The sequence below is a fragment of the Micromys minutus genome (genome assembly GCF_963924665.1).
Source record: "Micromys minutus genome assembly, chromosome: 9".
Classification (NCBI taxonomy): Eukaryota; Metazoa; Chordata; class Mammalia; order Rodentia; family Muridae; genus Micromys; species Micromys minutus.
Window position 1 is genome coordinate 61,517,692 of NC_137978.1, and position 24,781 is coordinate 61,542,472.

At 46.4% G+C, this 24,781-nt stretch overlaps 1 protein-coding gene across 1 annotated transcript; it reads right to left on the reverse strand.

The window, feature by feature from the left end:
• Positions 1-10,525: 10,525 nt before the first annotated feature.
• Positions 10,526-14,032, reverse strand: RBP7 (retinol binding protein 7). Its single transcript, XM_080920988.1, has 4 exons — positions 13,922-14,032; positions 12,447-12,625; positions 11,937-12,038; positions 10,526-10,761 (listed from the first exon to the last, which is right to left on the reverse strand). Exons 1-4 carry the CDS (start codon positions 13,992-13,994, stop codon positions 10,711-10,713), a joined length of 405 nt encoding a protein of 134 aa, XP_080777114.1. The 5' UTR covers positions 13,995-14,032; the 3' UTR covers positions 10,526-10,710.
• Between the last annotated feature and the right edge of the window lie 10,749 nt (positions 14,033-24,781).

Here is a 24,781-nt window from a genome sequence, read left to right on the forward strand (position 1 = left end):
CATCGCATGGACTAATTCGATCTCTTCAAATTTTTTCCATTCAGATTATTTTTAAAATTTAGTATTTAAACATCATGTCTATAGAGTTAATCCCACTTCAGTTATGTGGCTAGAACAAAAATAAGGAGAGGCTAAAGCATGCAGGAGGTCCACACAGTGTCTTCCCTGCCATGCACAACGGTGTAGGGCTCTACATACTGACTGACAAGACCAAGTGTCCGTTGTCCTCAGGGTCACAGCCCCGATCTCTGTCATTTCCACTCTAAAATAAGCATGATGAGAAAATATCTACCTTGTTCCAGAAAGGAAAAGGTTTCCTAGTCAGGGTTTCTATTCCTGCACAAACATCATGACCAAGAAGCAAGTTGGGGAGGAAAGGGTTTATTCAGCTCACATTTCCACACTGCTGTTCATCACCAAAGGAAGTCAGGACTAGAACTTAAGCAAGTTAGGAAGCAGGAGCTGATGCAGGGCACAGAGGCCATGGAGGGATGTTACTTACTGGCTTGCTCAGCCTGCTTTTTTATAGAACCCTAGACTACCAGCCCAGGGTTTGTATCATCTTCTGTCTTAGTTAGGGTTTTACTGCTATGAACAGGCACCATGACCAAGGCATGTCTTATAAAGGACAACATTTAATTGGGGCTGGCTTACAGGTTCAGAGGTTTAGTCCATTATCATCAAGGTGGGAGCATGGCAGCGTTCAGGCAGGCAGAACTGAGGGTTCTACATCTTTATTTGTGAAGATGTAGAAGACTCGTGGAAGACTGACTTCCACGCAGTTAGGATGAGGGGGTTATTTTTTACATTTATTTTGTGTGTGAGTGTGGTGAGTGTGTATGTAGGGGCATGTGCATGCCTCAACATGTACCTGGAGGTTGGAGGACTTCTTTCTGGGGGCAAGGCTCTCCCTCTATACTGAGGGTTCTGAAGATCAAAATCAGGCTGTGAGACTAATGGCAAGTACATTTACTACTGAGCTGTCCCCCTGTCCCCTTTCCTATAACTTGATCTCGTGATCCTCCTGCCTCCACCTCATAAACTCTGGGGCCACAGGTGTGGACCTCTATGTTTATCAGTGAGTGAGGGCATCTTTACTTTCTAACTCAGTCTTGTAACCTTGACCAGTCTGGAATTCACTATATAACTGAGGATGACCTTGGATTCCTGATCTGCCCACTCCTCCTCCCAAGTGCTGGATCATACTCTGATTAATGGTAATATTCTAAATCAATATATACATCCATTAATTTGCCTTTGCTGTCACCATGGTGTGTTATGATTATATCAGCTCCATCAATGTCAATATCACAATGTAAATTAAACTCAAATTTAAATCTTTTGTTTCACACTCTCTTATCTCTTTATCTATTATGAAAAGGCTTAAAGAATTTACTCTGTGTGCCTATTCATAATAAATTATCGATTTTAGTGTGACCTGAAATTTTTTTTTTTCTTTTCGGTGTCAGAATAATATATTTTGAATGCATCATTCTTTTTATGGCCCTTCTTCCATATTCTAGGAACTTCATAATGATTCATGGCGAACCCCTGCAAATAAATGCAGAATTGAATTCAACCTAAGCAATTATGATGAAATAGCTTCATGAGGCTGGGAACGCTTAGTTAGCAGAGTCCTTGCTGTGCACACAATCCTCGGGTGGACCACACAAAGGAGGCTTGGAGTCACCGCTCTATAATTCCAGGACTCAAAGGGTAGAGGAAGGAGGACCAGAAGTTCATGGTCCTCTCTGACGACAGCAGGTTCAATGGCAGCTTGTACTACGTGAGACCTCGTCTCAGAGACAAACAAATGGAGAGATGGCTGAGATGGTGCAGTAGATAAGAGCATGCGAGAACCCAAACTCCATCCCGACACCCTCTTCTGATCTCCATAGGCACTCACATGGGATTTCACATCACTTGCACATATGAGCATTCGAGTTCATATACACACACACATAGAAAAGTGAAAATGCTTATTATATGCATGTGTGTTTTGCCTGCGTGTATTTGTGTACACAACGCTCATGCCTGGTACCAGGAAAGGCCCAATGGCATCAGATCTGGAACTGGAATTAAAAGGTGATAGACAGCCATCGTGTGGGTGCTGGAAATTAAACCCGCTCTCTGGAAGAGCAGTCTTCTTAATCATTGAGCCATCTCTCCAGAACCTGAAAATATTGAATTAAAAGAAAAAAAGTTACCAGGTGTGAGGGTGACCACTTTTAATCTAGCCTGGTCCACAGGACAAGTTCCAGGACAGCCAGGGCTCTACAGTGAAACCTCTCAAAACAAACCAACAAAAAACTAAACCTATACAGTTCTCTTTTTATCTGCAAACTTCCTTTTCCTCTTCCTTTTTCCCTTTGGGAACTGAAGTGTAGCCGAGTGGTGGACATTTGTCTTGTTTACACAAGGTCTTGGGTTTGATTTTGAATGCATGCAGACTGTCTGAACACACACAGGCACACACACAAAGAGGAAATAACTCTAAAGTAGAAATAGGAACCATGAAGCCCACAGGATGGTTCTATGGGTAAAGGCACTTGCCATGTGAGTTTGGCAACCTGTGCTCAATCCCCACAACCTACATAGAAGTGGAAGGAGACCTACACACACACACACACACACACACACACACACACACACATACACATACACACACACCCCTCACACACACCTCACATACAAACACATCACACATATACACCTTACACACCTCACATACACACCTTACACACTACACACATACATACCTCACATACAAACACACCTTACACACTTCACATACTTACCTTACACACCTCACACACACACATACACCTTATACACACCTCACACACATATCTTACAGACACACCTTACACATACTTCTTATATACACACTTTACATACATGCAACTTACACACACAACTGATAATGATGATGATAAATGAAAGTTTAAAAACATATATAAAACTCATAAACTGCTTTTGGGCGAGTAAATGGTGTGAGCATTGTGGGAAACAGGCTAGCAACCCCTTAACAAGTTAGACACAGAGTTTCTATGTTACCCAGATTCAGCTCCTTGGCAGATATCCCAAATAACTGAAATGAGATATGCAAGCAGAATTCAATACGCGAATGCTCATTGCAGCCCTGCTCACAATGGTTGAAATGTGGAAGTTATTAAATGGCCATCAACAGATGGTGGACCAGCCTAGCTGTAAAGTGGAAAATCACTCAGACATCTCAGACATACAGGGAACGGAGGGCCTATGCACATTACAGTATCAACAAACCTTGAAGATGTTATCCCCCGTGGAAGAAAGTGCATGTTTCTTGCATGATCTCATTTATATGAGGAGCCAGAATGGGCGAAGCCATAGACAGACAGAAGGTTGGGGTTCGGAGGAGTTCTGTGAAATCCTACTGGGTCTTAAGTTCCCATTTGAGGGAATGACAAGCCTATAAACCCAGGCCAGCATTCCAGAGACATTCAAGACATGCAGAAAGATCTTGAGGGAATTTTGCTTATTTTTTTAAAGATAGGGTTTCTGTGTGTGTCGCTGGCTTTCCTCTGTAGACCAGGCTGGCCCATGAACTCAGAGATCCACCTGCCTCTGCCTCTGCCTCCCAACCACTAGGACTAAAGGTGTGTACCAGCATGCTTGCAAAATCTTGAGTTTGGGGGTACAGTTTAAGGATGAGAGTTTGGTTATATGGTTTAAAACATATATTAAAAAATAGGGCAGGCATAGTAGTGCATGGTTTTAATCCCAGCAGGCAGGAGGTAGGGGCAGGTGGACCTCTGTGAGTTCCAGGACAGCCTGGTCTACATAACAGGTTCTAGGCCAGCTAGAGCTACACAGTAAAACTTCGTCTCAAAACCAAACCAGACCAAACAAACAGAAACAGGCATGGTGGTGCATACCTTTAATGCTTTTAATTCTAGCGCTCCGGAGACACAGGCAAGTTCGAGGCCAGTCTGGTCTACAGAGGGAGTTCCAGGGCAGCTAGGGCTAAACTGAGAAAAACTAAACGGAAAAAAAAGAAAAAAAAGGAAAGGAAGGAAGAAAGAAAGAAAACCATAAGCTAAGTATAGTGCTCAGGCCTGTGATCCTAAAAGGCAGCAAAGGGCAAAAGTTTTAGACCAACTTGGGCTCGACGTGAGCAATTCCAGGCTGCCCTTAGCTACAGATGGAGAACCCTTCTCAATAATAATAACAATATGGAGAGAAATGGCTTACCATAAGTACTTTCTGTTCAGCTTCCAGCACCACTCTGGGTAGCTGGCTCACAGCTGCCTGTGACTTCAACTCCAAGGGGATAGTGGGTCGACAGAGGGTGGGAGAGGAGAGAGATGGGAATCTCACTGTGTAGCTCTGGCTGCCCTGGAATTCATTTTATGGACCAGGCTGCTCTCGGATTCAGAGATTCACCTGTCTCTGCCTCCCAAGCACTGGGATTAAAAGTGTGTGCCCCTATACCCAGTAATAATGTTAATGTAAGAAAGACGTTATTGAATTAGACAGCAGTCTTGGATGATAATGTTGTAAGTGTATTTGGTGCACAGAACTGTGATTTGGTTTAAAAGATAACGCTGGGGGCTGGAGAGATGGCTCAGCACTTATAAGTGCTTACTGCTATTTCAGTGGACCCAGGAGCAGTTCTTAGCACCCACATCAAGCAGTTCACAGCCATGTCTAGCTTCAGGAGAGCCTGATACCACCTCTTGCCTCTGTGGACACACAAACACACATCTATCACCCAAGTCCACACATACACATAAATAAATCTTTTCTTTAAGATTGACGTATTTATTTCGTGTATGTGAGCACACTGTTGCTGTCTTCACACACGCTAGAAAAGGGCATGGAATCCCATTAAAGATGGTTGTGAGCCACCATGTGGATGCTGGGATTTGAACTCAGGACCTCCGGAAGAGCAGTCAGTGCTCTTAACCGCTGAGCCATCTCTGCAGCCCCCATCAATAAACCTTTACAAAATAAACGAAGTAGAAAAGTAACTTTGCTTTTTCAGTTCTGGGCATCAAACCCAGGGCTTCACACACACTTCACAGTGTCTTTCCCACCAAGCTGCTTCTGCAGCCCTTAAATGGTCAATTTGATGCTAGATGGATTTTATCAAACACATTTTTTTAGAGTTCACTCACAGGGATGGGTACTGTCAAAAGCCAGAGATTGACAGTTGTTGGTCAGACAGGAAGAAAGCCTCACTGTGAGAATGTCCACTGGTAACATCAGTGTGGAGCACTTTGGCTCTTCTTCCACAGAATTACCACACGTCCCAGGAATTCCACTTCCCAGCCAAAGGGATTGAGGTAGAAATTCCAGTGACATTTTTTTTTTACACTATTTTGTTTGGCTTTGAGCCATATAGTGTTCTACCAGGCTGGCCTGGAACTCAGTATGTAGCTCAGGCTGGCCTGATACTCACTTATATAGCCCAGGCTGGCCTTCAACTGCAATATCTTTCTGCTTCAGCTAACCAAGAAAGCATTGCAGCTGCTACATTCTAACCCTTTTGTTCAGAGCAGCATTGTTTACACAACCATCCAGAAAGCAATGGAAGTAAGGACAAGCAGAATGTGGTCTAGCAAGCAAGGACTTAGGAGCTGGAGACATGGCTCTGCAGTTAGGAGTACACACTAGCTCATGCATATGGCCCACGGCAGGCAGCTTACAACAGTGGGCCATGCCTCTAGCCTCCCCAGCAACCGAACCTGATGCAAATACCATCCCCAAGTACACACATAGTTTAAAATAAAAAAACCTGGGGACTGGAGAGGTGGCTGACTATCCAAGGTCACTCACACTCATAAAATAAATATTTAAAATAAAAATAATAATTATAAAGAGCGCACACTGCCCTTGCAAGAGGCCCAGAGTACAAGTTTCAAGCACTCACGCTAGGTAGTTCACAACCACCTGTAACTCCAGCTCCAGGAGGTCTTCTTAGACACCTGCACACATGAGGCGTGCACACATGGCATACACTGACACATTTGCATACTCATTAATAGAAACAAAATCTTTATATAACTCAGCTTTAGAAAGAGAGGGAATTCTGACCCACTCTCCAGACGGACTCTAGAGATTAACAGTATATGAAATAAGCCAGACATTGGGACTGGGGAGAAAAATCTTAGGGCAAGTATGAGGACCAGAGTTCAAATCCCAAGTACCCACATTTAAAAAGCCAGGTGTGATGGTGCATGCCTGCTATGCCTGAAATCCTAGCACTGGGTGTTCAGGGGGGCGTTGAACAAGTACCCCCCCTCCCCTGGAGCTCACCGGCCAACCAGCCTAGATAAATGAGCAAGCTCCAGGATCAGTGAGAGATCCTGTCTCACAAAGCAAAAGTGGAGAGCAATGGAGGAAGGCATCCAACTTTGGCCTTTGACCTCCACTTGTACATGCACACACACACAATTCCACATCTGCAAATAAAAAATAATGCAACATCTCCCTTGTCCAATGTCCCTAGTGGTGACATTCTTAAAGGCAGCAGCACATGATAGTTCCAGGGTGTGGGGAGTGGGTGTCTAATGGGGACACAGCGTCCACGTGGAATGAGGTAGTGCTAGCAGCACAGCAGGGGGAACATCCTTTGTTTTGGTTTTTATTTGCAACAGGTCTTGTGTAACTAACCTTGAATTCCCTGCACAGACCTTGAGTCTGTACTTCCTGCCTCCCAGTGCTGGGGAATACAAAAGTGTCCCCATCCCTCCCAGTATAAATGTTATTTATTTATTTATGAACATCATCTTTCTGTGTCGTCCTGGCTGCCCAGGAACTCTCTGTAGACCAGGCTGGCCTCCAACTCACAGAGATCCACCCGCTTCTGCCTCCTGAGAGCTGGGATTAAAGGCCTGCGCCACTACCCTCTGCAGTATGAATGTTCTTAATGCTCCCCATCTGTATTGTTTAAAGTGAGCAACATGGTCGGGTTTATATTCTATGTATTTATTTATTTTTGTCGTCTGTAATGCTCACCTGAACCCAGGGCCTCTGCATGCTAGCCAAGTGAGCTCCTGTGGAGACAGTGCATTCCTGCTTTGACAATACATCTCTAAGGCTTTATGCCACCCTATGTGTGTTTTATTTGCACTTATTTATTTATTGTTTGTGTGCAAATGCTAACAGGGGTGTGGAGGTCAGTACAACCTTCAGGGCTCCATTCTCTCCTATCATGTGGATTCCAGATGTCACAAACTCAAGTTGTCGGGCTTAGTGACAAGTGCTGAGCCATCTCCCTGACCCTGGTGTGTGTGTTTTTACCAAAATTAAAAGAAAAAAAAAGAAAAAAGGTGGGTGTGGTGGATCTCTATGAGGTAGAGGCCAGCCTGGTCTACATGCTGAGTTCCAGGCCAACCATCACTACAAAGTGAGACCGTACCTCTAATTCCCCTCCCCGCAGAAAGAATTTGTATGTGTGTGCGCGCGCGCGCGTGTGTATTAATGCTAATTTTTAAAAATAGTTTTTGCTTGCTTGTTTTTATTTATTGTTTTTTTTTTTTTACAAGATCTCTCTATTTCTACTGAGCAGGAATAAATAAAAATGAATTAAAACCAAGGACCAAGTGTCCTTCCTCCCTGCTTCCCTTCCGGTGTCCGCGTGCAGAACTGCAGGTCACCTCCCTAACCACAGACTTCCCATTGTTCCCCAGCTCTACAGCTCTCCCGGAGTCCAGGCTGAGGAGTTGGAATTTTTGATCTTCCCAGGAGAGCTGGCTTGGTCCAGATACCTTGCAGAAGCGGCGCGGCGAGAAGCTTCCTCTTTTATTCCATAAAATCTGCCTTTTCTCCTTGTCCTTACGCCTTTGCACGGAGAACCCAGTCCTTGCTTTAGGGAACGACCGAGCCTTCTAGCTGCCCCGCGCCTCCCCGCAGTCCTCATCCGACACGTGGCAGCCCTTCTCAGCTCTGCACAGAGAGGTCCTGCAGCCTCCCCCTGGTGGACGCTTGCAGTTGAAACTCAAAGTGGCCATTCGTTCCAGTCTGAGCACTGTCAGCCCCGCCAGCTGGCGCCAGCCCGCAGAGAAGGAGCAGGAGCCATGTGGGGGAGTCGCATCCAGCGCCTGGTGCAGCTACCACGTCACTGCCTCCGAGGAAGTCCTTCCTTTGGCTCCTGAAAGTATTCGATTATTTCCGGCCATAAACTGTGGAGCTTAGGCCTCAGACACTTGAGTCCTAGTCTGTCTGATGTTCCCCTAAATCTTTACTGAGTCCCACCGAGGCAGGACAGAAAGACGGAAAAATCATCCTGATGTGGGCGATAAAAGGAGTCCCTAGTTGAAGCCTCAGCTTCTGGAGCCGCAGCAAACTTAGCATTTGCTGTGAAGATGGCCAACATATTTTACATATGTTTTTTTTCCCCACATAAAAATGTTAAAATATCAATGAACTGTGCTTAAAGCCTAACGGTGTTGTCATGGTGGTCTCTGTTGGCCACCATGACAGGGAATGTTAATTGCGTTGAGATTCCTGATGCTGGGATTTCAGCAGCGCTTCAGGATGCTGCTCCCATCTGGGTGGTCCCACGGCTTCCCGCCATCCCTTTATCCCACCCCGCCGAGCGGCCCCGCCCCTTCACCGAGCTGCAGCCCCACTTCCGGCTGCCACCACATGGCCTCAGTGGGCTTCCTCCTCCTTCAGGTGCTGGAGGCCGAGACGGTCATCTTGCCACAGTCCTCACCGTCCTCCATCCTGCCTTCCTCACCGGTTACCCTGAAAGGCGGATTCCTCATCTAAAATGTGTGCTCCGGGCACACAGTCCTTGCCTGTTTAGGGGACTTGCCTGGGGCTTTCTACCAGGACTTTCTTATCTGCATCTCCCTCCGAGAGCCTCCTCCATCAACAGCCCTATCTCCTCTCTGATCACGCAGCTTCCTAAATGCCTAGATTCCTTTCTACAGCCGTGGAAAAATACCCTGAGGATAGCAAGGAAAAGAAGGAAGACTTTGTGCTGACTCAGTCCCAGGTTACAGCCCTCTAAAGCCCTGGGGTCTCACAGCAGGTGTTTAGCCCGGGCAATGGTGCCTCCCAGTTAGGGCGGTCTCCTCACCTCAATTAACTAAATCCAAATATCCCCTCAAAGGCATGCCCAGAGCTTGTCTCCGGCTAGTCTAGCTCCTGTCAAGCTGATACTCAACCAACACACTTTCTTAGTGTGACCTTCGTCTGACATTGAGGACAGGTCTGACCAGTTCCTGCATGTGTGTGTGTGTGTGTGTGTGTGTGTGTGTGTGTGTGTACATATGCATGTTGTAATGCACTTGTGGACATTAGAGAAGAGTTTGTGGGGAGTCAGTTGTCTCCTTAAGGACTGAATTCATACTGTTAGAGGAGGGCAAGGGCCTTTACCCACTGTGATCTTGCTGGTCCCCGATTTTTATTTATTTGTGTAGAAATTTTGCCTGCATGTATGTCTATGTACCACATGCACACGTGATGTCCAGAGGCCAGAAAAGGGTGTTGGATCTCCTGGTTACAAATAGTTGTTAGCTAACATGTGAGTTCTGGGAATTAAATCTGGGTCCTTTGGAAGAGGTGCTCTTAGCCATCTCCCCAGCCAACCAAAGTCATTCAAGGTATTTGATGACAGGCCTGTGATGAGCTATCTCCCTTATACCAGTTTCTTCTCGCCTACCCATGAACACCCTGTGGTCAGTGAACTGGAGCACCACTCTGGTGCAAGTGCAAGCCAGATGTGAAGTATCGAGTCAGTACTCCTCCCAGCATGAGGAGGCCAATGCAGAAGGATACAAGTTCAAGGCCAGCCTCAGCTGAGTGAGACCCATATAAAAGCCATATAGCAACCAAAGACCTCCTGGCCTGCCAGCTAAAGTGCTTCCTGTCACCATGGGCAGCAAGGCCACCTCTCCAGCCTCTGACCCTGCCAGTGCCACCACCTGTCCACATCCAGGAGCTATTTTTGAAATCTTTATCACTAGCCTATGTCCTGTTCCCCAGTGTGAACACTGCACATGGAACAGGCTTTCAAACACTCCTTAAAATAACAGGTTGTGACCCAGGACTTTAATCCCTGCACTCAGAGGCAGAGACAGGACAATGTCTGGGTTCAAGGCCAAATATCTACATAGTGAGTTCCAGGTGAGCCAGGGTTACACAGTAAGAACCTGTCTCAAATACATACATACATATATATGTGTGTGTGTGTGTGTATGTATATATGTGTGTGTACACATATATGCGTATATATGTGTGTATATATACATACATATATATATGATTTATTTATTATGTATTCAGCCACATGTATGGTTGTAGCTCTGAAGAGGGCATCAAATCCCATTACAGATAGTTGTGAGTCACCATGTGGTTACTGGGAATTGAACTCAGGACCTCTAGAAGAACGGGCAGTGCTCTTAACCTCTGAGACATCTCTCCAGCCCCTCAGATAATAAATAAATAAGTCTCTCCAGCCCCTCAAAAAATAAATTAGTAATCAAACAAATAAGTCATGTTAAGTGTAGAAAGAAAAAAAAAAACAGCGTCATTTGAACAGGTTTATTAGAGCTGAAACTGTCCTGCAATCATATAATTACTAATACAAGCTGTGTGACATCTTTCCAATGACAAAGCCCTTCATCAGCCCAAAACAGACAAACACCAGTTTCTTCTGTAAGATAATTTGGCATCAAGCAGTTGCCTCAAGTGGGCTGTGTTGTTGGACAGAGATCAGGCTCTCTGGAAGGTTTGTTTGCACACCTGGCCTTCGCAGAACATTTCCTGGGACAGGAAGGGAGGGTAGAAGAAAGAAAGAAAAAAGTCGATTTACATTTTCAACAGCTCTGATACCAAATGCTGGGTCTCCTGTATCCTTATGGCTCCTGCGCTCTGATAGAAAATTTGTGTCCAAAAATTTGATCCTGACATTATCTACTGGAGTTAGTGTAGACCCACAAACACAGGTACAGTTATACATAGGTATGTGCATGTGTGTGCATATACACACATTCATATGGACTGGGTCTCTCTACATAGCCCTGGCTGTCCTGGAACTCACTGTGAAAACTAGGCTGGTCTCAAACTCACAAAGATCCACTTGTACTAGGATCCCTCCTAAGTACTAGGATCGAAGGCATGTGCCACCTTACTCAGCCTTGGTTTTATACTTTGCAGATTTTATCCCTTTTAGACTGTACTTTAGAAGTTGTCTTTTTAATACCTTTTTTTTCCATACTATTAAAAAAAAATTGTCAGGCTGGAGAGATGGCTCAGCGGTTAGAGCACTGACTGTTCTTCCAGAGGTCCTGAGTTCAATTCCCAGCCACCACATGGTGGCTCACAACCATCTGTAATGGGATCCAACGCCCTCTTCTGGTGTGTCTGAAGACAGCTACAGTGTACTTATATACATAAAATAAATAAATATATCTTTAAAAAAAGAAGAAAATATATTTTTTAAAAAAGGTAACAGGGGGCAGAGAGATGGCTCAGTGGTTAAGAGCACCGATTGCTCTTCCAGAGGTCCTGAGTTCAAATCCCAGCAACCACATGGTGGCTCACAACCATCTGTGATGCAGTCTGATGCCCTCTTTTGGCCAGCAGACATACATGCAGGCTGAAAGTTGTATAATGTATAATTAATTAATAATTAATATTTTTCAAAAGATAAAAAGGGGATGAAGAGATTGCTCGGTGGTTGAGAGTTTTCAATACTCTTGCAAAGGACCAGTTTCCTGCACGCACACAGGGCAGCTCCCAACCACCTGGAACTCCGGTTCCAGTGGGTCCAGCGCTCTCTGCTGGGCTCTGCAGGCACTGCATGCATGTGATGAACGCACATGAAGGAACACATGTATGCACACATACACATGAATACAAATAAAGAAATAGAGATTTAAACCTCTCCTCCCGTCTCTCCTCCAAAATGTGTTGGAAAGAACAGAATGGGTAAGTACCAGGTGGAGCTGGTCCCCTTCAATCCAGTGTCTCCAGCCCCTGTTCTTCTTTTCACCCTTCTGTACACACGTGAGTTTGTTGTTCTCCCAGGTGACCAGGCTCTGCGTGAAGGAAGAGAGAGACAGTGCCTCGCTCTGACGGGATCCTTAAACACTTCCAGGAAGACTGCATGCCGAGTTAACGTTGTGAACCCTGCAGCCGATGTTACACTTCTTACATTCCTGTTAAGTGTTTTGCCTACATGCGTGTATGCGTACTATGCACATGCCTGGTGCCCACAGAGCTCACAAGGGAGCACCCCTGGAACTGCAGATACAGGTGCTGTAATGTGGTTGCTGGGAATTGAACCCCGGGTTCTCTCCAAGAGCCCAAGTGCTTTTAGCCAATGAGTCTCCAGTTCCAAGACTATGTTCTTTTCTTTTTGCTTTTCTACGGTGCTAGAAAGGTGACCTGGGCCTCAGGCTTGCTAAGTGAGAGCCCCAGCCCTTAGCCGTACCCCAAGCCCTTACCGTGCATTTCCTGTTATCCAGACCTTTGTTATCCTCCTCAAATTCTTCTCCAACTTTGAACTTAACAAGGTAGTTCCTCAGGCTGCTGCACGTGTGGATGATAAAGGAGTCCCCGTTTTGCTCGATCACTTTCTGTGGCTTCAGCAACTTGGCGACCTTACGGGTTGCAAAGTCAATACCTGTAAAGTTATTGTTCCTATTATACTTTTTATTTTAATTGTTTACCTTAATGTCTGTGTGGGTATGCATGTGCAAATCAGAGCCCAGCTGGTCTTAAAGCAGGATTTTATATCAACACTTGCTGTCTTTGAACTTGTATAGGCAAAGGTGACATTAAACGTCTCATCTTCTTGTCCCCACTTCAAATATTTATTTATTTATTTATTTATTTAATGTATATGTGTGAATGAACACCTGTAGGTGTATCTGTGCACCACCTATGTGCAGTACCCACAAAGGCCAAAAGAGGGCGTCGGATTCCCTCTAATAGGGCATTCAGATGGTTGTGAGCTGCCCTGTGCGAGACTGAGCTATCTCTCTAGCCCCTAAAGAATTTTAAATTGCTTTTACTGGGGGTTTGGAGTCTCTTCTATTTACTTGAAGGCAAAAGGAAGTTTGTCAAGTGCCAAGTGTATCAAGGTATGGTAGCTTTAGGTCTCCAATCCCGATACTTGGGAAGCTGAGAGAGGATTTCCTGAAGTCTGAAACCAGCCTGGTCTACAAAGTGAGGTCCAGGCCATCCTGACCTACAACGTGAGACCTTATCTCAAAACAGACAAACAGAAAACCCAAACAAATAAATCTTAACCCAGTCCTGGCAGACAGACAAGAATGCTCTGTATGCAATAACAGTCGCCGAAATCTGCCACGTCTGTAGAGCCAGAGCAAGCTACCGGGGCTGCGCCATGCCTTTTAGGAAGCAGGGACAGTAATCAGACCCTTTCTCGTGGACCCATGCACCTCACTGGTGGCCACAGAGTTCGGGGTCTGGGGCGCGCAGCTCTCCCACCGCATACATGGGCAGCTCAGGCCGACTCTGCCCATTCATCTTGGACTCTGAACACTCGCCAAGCAGGCTCAGCTCTGGCTGGGAAATTGGATTCTTACTGCAGCTACTGGCTGCCTGGTTTAGAGCGCCAGGACCCGCCCTGCCTCTAGGAGCCCCAGCCACTCCCATGCGCCAAGTTGGATAGACAGAGGTACAGAAGCACCTGAGATTCGAGGGATGCAGAGGGGTACCGAGGGACAGACGGGTGTGGGCAGGGATGATTGACAGGCAGACAAAACAGGGGAGGGGGTTAGAAAAAGGATGGACAGAGGGGCAGAGACTATGGGACAAGGGCAGGGGTTAACCAGGCTAGAAGGGAGACAGAAGGACCTGGAACAGACAGGACAGGCTGCCTTCACTCAACCCTGGAGACCCGAGGCCTTGTCCCCCCCATGTCCCCCTTGGTTTCACAACCCTAGGATCCTACCCAGGGCCAGCATGTAGCCCTCGAAGTTGTCGCTGCTGAGAAGGTTCCAGGTACCGCTGAGGTCTGCTGGCATGGTTGGGTGTCTGTCGGCAGCCAAAGCCTGTAAGTCACCAGCAGTGGTGCCTATATTGTCAATGGGGTGGGGGCGGGGCCAGAATGGGGCCCTAGGGGACCACAGGAGGGGACAGGGAAACTGGGGGTGGGGAGCCCTGGAAACACCGGTTGGCCATCTCTCCTAGCTTCCTTTCCCACGTGCTTCAGACTTCATCCCTTCTCCGGCCCCACCCTACCTTGGCAACCTCTGTTTCCCTTGTGACTCCCTCCTGTCGTTTAGCTTCGAGCACCTCTGATCCCAGAGTGTGTCCCAGGTCATCTTTTATGCTTCTGCCTTGACGTTAATAACTAAAGGAATGGTTTTCCCGCTCACAGCATCGAGTACTGAGTCAACATAAGTAACAGTATGTGGAACACGCAGCCATGCTAATAAACAGGAACCCGTTTCTTTTACCTTGCTCGGGTTTAAATAAACACCCATCTTAATTTTTGTTGACGTGCGTGTGTCTGTGCGAGTATATACCACACGTGTGCCGGTGCCAGAAGAGAGTGTATCCTCAGGAGATGGATTACAGGCAGACGGCAGTCTTTCCCACTCCATAGATGTTGGATACCAAACTCAGGTCCTTTTGAAAGGGCAGCAGGTGCTTTAACAGCTGTGCCACCTGTCTCATGTCGCTCAGGCTGACTGCTAACTCACTGTGTTGGCCAAAGATGGTCATGTGATTCTGCTGCCTCTGGTAGGGTTACAGGTGTGTACCACACCTGTGAGTGTGCCACACCTGCTCAGCACATGTGTGCCACACCTGTGCACTACGCTTGGTTTATATGGTGCTTGGGTTTTAAGTAGAACTTCATGGGTTAAAGCCAACTGAGCATCTTACTCAGCATTTCTATAAGGAGTAGACACACAGGTGACACACAAATATTTTTTGTGACCTTTGTCTCTGGTTTTAATATCATTGTCTTGACACTTTCAGGTGTCAGCCACATGGGATGGAGTGGGCAGCGTCACATACCATTAACTGCAGCATTAATGTCCTCAGCTCCAACAGTTCCAGTTGCTTCTCATTGACCCAATATGTCGGTTACCACTGCTAACTGCAAGGGAGCCTGGGAGATGTAGTCTCCAGGATTTAGCCTCTGTAGCAGAGCGAGCCAAAGGAGGAGGGAGGAGAAAAAGTGGTCTAGTCTACAGTATTATCCATAGACATGACCCATGCATGCTGTCTGCAAGACTTTCTACTGTGCCGTTCCTGGACTCCTTTAGGAGGCAGGGGCAGGAGAGAGATGGCTCAGCAGCTAAGAGCACTTGCTGGTATGTCAGAAGACCTGAGTTCAGTCCCCAGGACCGACATGGAGGCTCACAACTGTCTGCAACTCCTGATCATCCATAGCACCAGTTCCAGGGGATCTGATGCTGTGCTTCTGCCCTCTGAGGGTCCCAGGCACGCATGTGGCACACATGCCCATATGCAAGCAAAACACTCATATATATATATATATATATATATATATATATATATATATATATATATATATATATACACATATATATATATATATATATATATATATATATATACATATATATATATATAATAAACCTTAAAAAAAAAAGATGCCAAATAGTGGTGGTGAATGTCTTTAATCCCAGTACTCGGGAGGCAGAGGCAGGAGGATTTTTGAATTTGAGGCCGGCCTGGTCTACAAATTGAGTTTTAGAGCAGCCAGGACTACACAGAGACACCCTGTCTTGAAAAGCTAAATTAGACAGAAAAGGAGGAAGAGGGGAGCAGTGGTAGATTCGGGGCCAGGGAAGCGGGTCATAGGTAAGGAGCTTGGTTTGTGAGCAGTAGCCTTGGAAGTGAGGTTAAATTCCAGGCCAGTGATTCACTGTGTCTCAAACAAAAGGTGGAGCATATCTGAGGACTGACATGTGAGATTGTTTTCTGACTCCCACGAGCATGGTACACACACACACATGGCACACATACACATCACACACCACACACACACCATACACACATCCTACATCACAACTCTAACATACCAAAACTCCTAAGATAAACATCTTCACATCTTTTTTGCTTATGATCCCTCAATATTCTCAGCACTCTCCCTCTCTCCCTCCCACTCTCCCCCTCCTTCCTTCATTTGGGCTTCTTTTTTGTGTTTTTGCTTTGTGTGTGTGTGTGTGTGTGTGCACGCGCGCGTGTCTCATGTGGTCCTTTCTGACTTGGCTTCTTACTAAGTCCCTGACAGCATTACATTCTGTCTCTTCCAATTTATGAACTCCAACTACCCCATATAAACTTATTTTGTTTTATGTGTATGAGTATCTTGCCTGGAAGTACGTATGCTCACTATATACGTGCAATATCCACAGAGGCCAGAAGAGGGCACCAGAATAGCCGAAAGTTGCTGGAGTTAGTTACGTCTGGGTGCTGGGAACAGAACCCAGTCCTTCACGAGATCAGTGCGTGCTCCTCACCATTGAGCCATCCTTCCAGCCCACACAACCTCAGTTTTGAGTTAGTTTCAGTTCTCATCCTCTTCCAGATCTTGGCGGCAGGCACCCCTCTTCCTGTAGTGGTTTACCTGGTTTTGCCTTTGCCTTCTGGTTCAGAGGAGGGATTATCTCCTCCATTGCTACACTGTACCTGGAGGAACTTCCCCTCGACACTCCTGGTTTCCTTTCACATCCTACTTCTTCCTCGTGGATCTGAGATGAGTATCCCTGGACTAAGGAAGGGCCCAAGACATAGGGCTTTACTCTAAAACTGCAGTCTGGAACCAGCCGTTGAACCATTTCAATCAACACGAAAGAATTAGTGAAGTTAATTTGAAATAGAAAAACTTCTAGGTCTGGAGTTCTCACGCAGTTGGTAGAGTATCTACCTCCCATGCACTAACCCTGAGTTCATTCCCTAGCATTGAATAAACAAGGCAGAGTGATGCATGCCTATCATTTCAAAGGTCATCCTCAGCTGTTAGCAAGTCTGAGGCCAGCCTGGGCTACAATGAGGCACCAACTAAAAAACAAAAACAAACCACGAATAAACAAATTAAAAAACAAAACTTTAACTTTAAAAGCATCTATCTTGCTGATCATAGCTTTTTTACAGGCAGCTTGCTCCTAAGTTGATTAATAGAATTAAATCTGGAGTTTAGGTAGCACACATTAGGTCCTACGTTCATATCTGATACAGAAAGGAGTAGGGATGAGAAGGTGGGGGCGGGGAGAGAAAAGGAAAAGAGAGAAGAGATCATTAATGTGCAGTTTGGGCAGGACTCACTGGGGACAGTTCCACGTCACCTTAACCAAGATAAGTTGACTTGAGGTGGGAGGGGCTAGAGAAGCCACATCCAAAATGGTCCAAGCTCATGACTAGCTGATTGGACTTGACTGTGTGTTAGCTGGAAACCTGTCCAGGCCTGAAAGCTGAGGGTTGGGTCCCATAAACTGTAGGCTCTTTATGGGCTGTGAGGTAGCATTTGAGACTGAGTTCTCAGAGAGTCTCGAGAGAACCACAAAGCTGCTGCTGAGTGTCTTACAGAGCAGTCTCAGAAGTTAGGTGACATCACTTCCTCCAGAGTCCTAAGCCTTCCCAAATTCAAAAGAAGAAAACTGGAAACCAGGCTGGGTTTGTAGCTCGGTGTTAAAGAGCTTGCACAGAGGCCCTAGGCTCTGCGCCTGAACCATAAAAGCAAACGGGTGTGTCTTAGTTTTGTTACCTGTTGCTGGGATGAAATACTCAAAGACGACAGAGCAGGGAAGCATTTATTTTAACTCAACATTCCAAACTATGGTACAGCCTTTCAGAGAAGCCAGGGTCACAGGAACTTGAAGCTACCGGACATCCATAGTCAAAAGCAGACAGAGGGGCTGCCTGCACTCGGTCCATTCATGTCTCCCTTCACACACTCACAGAGCTAAACTCTGCCAAAGGTACAGGGCCCTTCTCCATCAGTTATCAGGCCACCCACAGTGACACCGTTAACACTGCCACCAAGTCACAACTCTGTTAACATTTTTCTTTAAGTTGGCTGTTGTGGCGTATACCTCTGATTCCGGCACTGAGGAGGCAGAGGCAGGTAGATCTCTGAGTTCAAGGCCAGCCTGGTGTGCAGAGTGAGTTTGGGGAATGACCAAGGACTATACAGAGAAACCCTGTCTTGAAAAACCAAATCAAACAAGCAACAAACAAAGCAAAAAAAAAAAAAAAAAAAAAACCAGTCATGCATCTCTCTCTCTCTCTCTCTCTCTCTCTCTCTCTCTCTTCTTCCTGGCAGTCAAGATGTGGGCATCTCTGCTCTGCCGTTCCCTCCCAACTTTGACAGACCGAAATGCCTAATACCGTGGGGCAAACCTATAACGGCTTCAAATTGTTTCTCCAAGGCATTTGGCCGCAGAAATGAAGAGCTAACCTGTCCATGCCTTCGTTTCCCTGTTTGTTGACTGCAAGGCATGACGTCATTCACCACTACCATGTCCCTATGCCTTGCACGCTGCCTGGCAAGTGCTCAATCAATGCTTGACTGACTGACTGAATGAATGAATGAATGAATGAACGAATGTGGCTTTTTTTCCAAGGGAGAAATGCCCCTTTTTATTGAGAAGCTAGGGTGGGATCAACTTGTCCAGAACAGGCTGTTGACTATCTTACACCAAAGGGCATAGGCATTTCTTGACATATGAGGGATACATAACTGTGAACTCTGCCCAAATTTCTGGAGTACGGAACAGGACGCAGAAAGAACAGTATCCACTTCCTAGTCTTAACAATAGGATTGTTCTAAAGCCTGGCCTAAAAATGGAAGGCACGGGGTAACTAATAATACTTTAGCCTTTGCGCCAGTTGCCCTGGCTTTGGGCCAGTTTGAGTAAAGGCCACTTAGACAGAACTGAGCTGCAGCTGAAGGGGACAGAGATCTGACTGGATCCTAGGCTTTGGAACCACCTTTCTCCCGGTCTGTTGCAAGAATTTCCCTCTAGGCAGGATCAGAAATTATCTCAGGAAAGGAAATGAGAGGAGAGGGGAGGGGAGGGGAGGGGAGGGAAGGAAAGGAAAGGAAAGGAAAAGAGCAAGGTATTTGCCTATATCTTGTGCTTAATGCTAGCGAATCAACAGTAAACTTCTAGACAAAGGCGACGCTCTAGACCTGAATGAAGAACTCCTCCTCAACAGACACCGGATAGGATATGACAAGGTCACATAGGTGGGAACTCTCCGTCACTTGATGGAGTTTGATGCTAATCCAAGAAGCATCTGGGAACAAGAAGGTGATCTTCCCACCACCCCCACCTCCCCTCCTACTGTCAGGAGACAATACCATCAGGGGAGTATCTTTGATTCCTTAGATAGCCCCAAACTAGCTCAAGGCTAACCCAATGGCTGCAACTTCATCTCCTGTACCAAGACTTGGTTTTAAAGATATGAAGCCGAGAATGGTGATGGGGTGAGGGAGAGATGTCTGATTTGAAGGAAGAGCTATTGAGGACCCAGCCCTTTTCTGCTTCTGAACCCAAGCAAGCAGCTGACTTGCTCTCTGTACCCAGAGTACCGGCCACTACCTTGCAGCTCACAAGGCCCAGAATTAGGCCACGGTGATAGGCGGGGACCTTGATAACTCTGGTGATTCATCCACACCAGCCCTGAATCCTGCCCTACATCGTGCTTCTGAATACAAAGGCCTTTCTTGTTTAGGCCACTCAGGGTTGAGCTTCCCACAGTAGAAAAATCTGACACCAACGACATAACCAGGTATTGTCTCCTGAAGCTGCCTTTGGTTACAACCTACAGCAGGGTGAAATTCTGATTCAGGTCGGACTTCACTTGTTCCACAGAGGGGAAGCTGAACAAAAAGCTACTCCGTAAATACTGTTCTTTCAACAGCATCACGGTGGCTGGAAACGCGTGAGCTCCATTTTGGGGACTCTGCCATGTTGAACAGCACCCCTCCTAAGCTTATTGGTTGTGATAAAGTGTGGACCAACACAAAGAGCCTCGAGCCCCTCAATGCTCAATGTTTTTATTTTTTATTTTTTTAAAGATTTATTTATTTATTTTATGTGAGCACAATATTGCTATCTTCAGACACACCAGAAGACGTCAGATCCCATTACAGATGGTTGTGAGCCACCATGTGGATGTTGGGATTTGAACTCAGGACCTCTGGAAGAGCAGTCAGTGCTCTTAACCACTGAGCCATCTCTCCAGCCCATAAAGCACCTCTTTCTTCCTGGTCCTTGTCTCCTGTGTCCTCTCTCCTCCTAATCTTCAGTATAAGTGTTTCAGTGTATGGATGAGACTCCAGCATCCTCACTTAAAAGTATCTTTAGGGGACTCTGTGTGAGTTTGAGATTTCCCCTGCTTTACAGCACATCTGTTAAGGTTACCATTAGCTTTGAAACACTCACTGGATAGCTCACCTTGCTTTGGGACACACTGTAGTAACTCATTAGACTCAGGGAGGCTCACAGACAGAAATAGTAGAGAAACGAGGTGATGTCAGGCACTGGACATAGCAAAGGACCCACAAGGAGGGAGGTTTTCCCTGAACTGTCAAACCAGGATCAGGACACTTCCCTCAGCACGTGCCAGGAGCCAGAGCATCAGGGCAGGGCTTACTGGCCCCTCCTTCCTCCTGTGTCAGCACATGCATCCCACCTTACTTGCTGCCAGGTGTGCCTGTGACAGCACAAAGGTGGAGTGCCAGCCCTTCTTCACGCTCCCCACCCCCACCCCCACGATGTTCCATCTATCCACAGCTGCCAGAGTTGGCAGCAGAGCCAGGCTAACCCTAGACTGCTGCTTTGAGTATAAGGACTTTTTCCGGCTTCCCAGAGGGCAGTTCTTCCTGTTTTCGGTCTTCCCGGAGCCCAGGCCTTTAAAATGGTTCTGGAAGGTTCTGACTGATGACCTACATCTAAGAATCTCCTCACACCACTGTTGGAAATGGCCAGATCTCACACTTCCGTGGCTCCTGGCATAGAAACAGTGGTCAGGGAGGACGGAATCCTTTCTGAGTAGCAGTGCTCCAGTAGGGTGGTAAATATTTTAAAACTGAGGGGGTGGAGGAGCTGAAGAGATGGCTCAGTGGTTAAGAGCACTGACTGCTCTTCCAGAGGTCCTGAGTTCAAATCCCAGCAACCACATGGTGGCCCACAACCATCTGTAATGGGATCTGATGCCCTCTAATGGTGTGTCTGAAGACAGCAACTGAGTGTACTTACATGTAATAAATAAATAAAACTGAGAGGGACCTCAGGGACCATACAGTTTCAAAGGAAGGAACTCTGGGGGCCTGTGGATGACAGACTTGGACATCTGGAACTAGAGACCCACCTCCAAGGCAGACACTCTCTCCACTACCTAACAGTCTAATAGGCATGTGCGTGTGGGCGCCTGGGATCCACCCTCTTTCCCTGTCTCTCCCACACTTTGCTCCTCTCCCCTCCTCTCCCCTCCTCTCCCGTTCTCTCCTGCACTATAGAGATGGCCCTGGTGGTGCAGGCCTCTAGCTGGATTCTCAGTTATGTATGAGTCTGCAGTGGAGGACTGCTAAAGGTATGTAAGTTGCAGAATGAGTTCAAGGCCAGCCTGGGAAACTTAGACCCTGTCTCTCTCTAAACAAACTTGGGAGGATTAAGCTCAGCGATAGAGTATTTGACTAGCATGCATAAAGTCCTGAACCTTAATTTTAAAAAAATGGGTATATCAAATCAGGAGTTCAAGGCCAAGTTGGGTTGCAGAAGACTGAAAATTGTGTAATAGGACTGGGGTGTGACGTAATGAGGTGGAGCTTGTATTCCACATGCACAGGGCCTTGTGTTAATTCTTAGCATACAAAAACACACATAAGGCACACAGATATGCTCAGGCACACACACATGCACACACACATATGCATGTACTAATGCATGCACACACACACAAACATATATACCTGTACTAAAACATGCACACACATACACACATGCACATTATGAACACATACATGCATGTACTAATACATGCACTCACATGTACATGCACACATGTACATGTACAAACGCATGCACGCACACATGCATGTGTGTAGGTGCATTATGGCTCAATCATCTCCCTCCAACCAGAAATGTGTTGGCCTAGTTCCAGGCTGTTGCTAAAGCCAGACAGGTTTGACTTAGTCCTTCTGTATGGAAAGACACATCAGACTTCTCCCGCAGTCCCTCACACTGCTCAAAAATTTAGTTGGACTTGTTTAATTAGAGAAGGTGAAAACTTCAAGATCTGGCTGAACTTTGGGTCTCTGAAAAGTAGTTACTTCTGACAGGTGTGGTGGTGCACGCTTTTAATCTCAGGCAATAATGAACAGTGAGTGTCCCGGGCCTCCTGGGAAAGTCCCTGCATCCTTGCCCAGTGGGTCTGAGGTGATCACAAAGTAGCAGGCTTCCAGCACTTCCAAACAGGAGACGCTAAGGTCTAAGGTAAGGTTCCAGCACCAAAACCTTACAGTCTACCACACAGATGAACTGCGCATGCTCTGCCAGCCGAGCCCTGGCTCTGAGTTTGATGGCTCCTCAGACACAGCTGCTCTGGTTTTGGTGACCTTGAACTCCTGATTCTCTAGTCTCCACCAGCTGAGGGCTGGGAGTACAGGCTGAGCCACCACGTCTAGTTTAGGAATTTTCTCCTTGTACCAACTGCAAGACCACTTCCATAAATCATACAAAGCCGTCTCTGCGCTATAGCCCATAAAAGGCTATCACTGACTTTTGTTTCAAAACTGTGTGGTGGCACCCTCAATGCAGAGACTAGGGGAGGGGAGACTCCTGCTGATGGGACTCTTCAGCCACACTGGCCTAGCACCTCCTCTGGTGGCTGCTAGAAACAGGACCATCACATGTGTCCCGACATCTAGTGGAGTTCTCCCAAAGATAGCCAATCCCCTAGGGGGAGATTTCTGAGGTGTCATATTCAGTACACTCAGGCTGCCGGCAGGATCCAATTGTTCTAGTCTTGCACATGCCGAGGGCAGGGCAGGGTATGGAGGTCCCAGCAGGCACTGTAGTCCACAGTCCCTGTGATCCCACCTGTGCAAACATGATGCAGGGCCAACCTGACATTTAAGCCCTCGCCAGGCACTGACTGTATGTTTTCCAAATAAAGACCCTAATTGAAAAGCGTGGTGGCCAATTCCTGTAAAATTTCAGTCACGAACCACGTAACAGCCTTGGGCTTTAACAAAAACCTGTGGCTTCAGTTATTAAGTCAGAGAACTGAACCAGAAATGTGTAAGAAGGCAGAAGACCCTTTCTCTGCAAACATTCAGGAAATGCAGATTGTCATGGCACTGGATATGACAGTTTCAGAGGCAGGGAATGGAGGTTGCTTCCACAAAGCAGCTGTTAGCTCCAAGGTCAAGGAGCAAAGAGCTGCTGGGGCTGAACCAGTCCATTCCACTCCTCCTGTTCTTCTTCTTTTTTCTTTTCTTAGACATTTATTATGTATATAGCACTCCACCTGCCTGTATGCCTGCAGGTCAGAAGAGGGCATCAGATCTCATTACAGATGGTTGTGAACCACCATGTGGTTGCTGGGAATTGAACTCAGGACCTCTGGAAGAGCAATCAGTGCTCTTAATCTCTGAGCCATCTCTTCAGCCCCTCATTCCTTGTGTTCTCTCTCTCTCTTTCTTTTTTTAAAGGTTACTATTTATTATTTTATGTGAGCACACTGTAGCTATCTTCAGACACACTGGAAAAGGGCATTGGATCCCATTACAGATGGTTGTGAGCCACCACGTGGATGCTGAGAATTGAACTCAGGACCTCTGGAAGAGCAGCCAGTGCTCTTAGCCACTGAGCCATCTCTCCAGCCCATTCCTCATGTTCTTTTTATCTTTTAATTATAAACTTATAAATAAAGCTGTAGAGCATTGACATTTTAAAAACTCTTAAATAGGTCTATGCTTCCCTTGCGATTCTCTTGAAAATGTAAGGCTGTAATGGACCTGCCTGTCCTATGGGCATTTTAGGCCTCAGGTCTCACCCCTTGCTTCTAAGGTTGGGTTTCAAAGCAGATGCATCGGGGCAAAGCTTAACCAGCCGTTCTTTTTATTTATGTCATGTGTGTGGCTGTGTGGAGGTCAGAGGATAACGTTTGGGAACTGCTGTCAGTCGGAGGGCTTGAACTCAGGTTGTAAGGCCTGGCAGCAGGTACCTTTATCTGATGAGCCACCTCACCATCCCTTTAGTCAGCGATTGTGATGAGGAGCACAGAGAACTGTGGTCTATTCTGACTTCTTCCTCTTGCAGAGCTGGAGGCTGGTTGTAGGACGTATGATTGTACTGTGAACCCTGAGACTGTACACTGGAAAAACCTGTCTCTGCCCTAGCACACACCTGTAATACAAGAGCTTTCCATTGGGGCTGAAGAGACGGCTCAGTGGTGAAGAACAATGGCTGCTTTTCCAGAGGTCCTGAGTTCAATTCCTAGCAACCACGTGGTAGCTCACAATCATCTGTAATGGGATTCAAAACCCTCTTCTGATTGTCTAAAGACAGTGATGGTGTACTTAAATACATAAAGTAAATAAATCTTTAAAAAAAAGGGTGGAGCAAGCAACCAGTTGACAGGAAGTGAACGTGAAGAAAAAAACTTACAGGGAGTGAGAGATGAACAGGAAGTAGAAAGGAGGGACATTCGGTTTGAAAGGTTTTAAGACAGTGTGAAGGAGACCTGGCTTTCTCCTTCTGGGATGTTGTCAGTGGTGTGTTCTCTGCCTCTCTGAGCCGGCAGGCTTTCACCCCAGCAT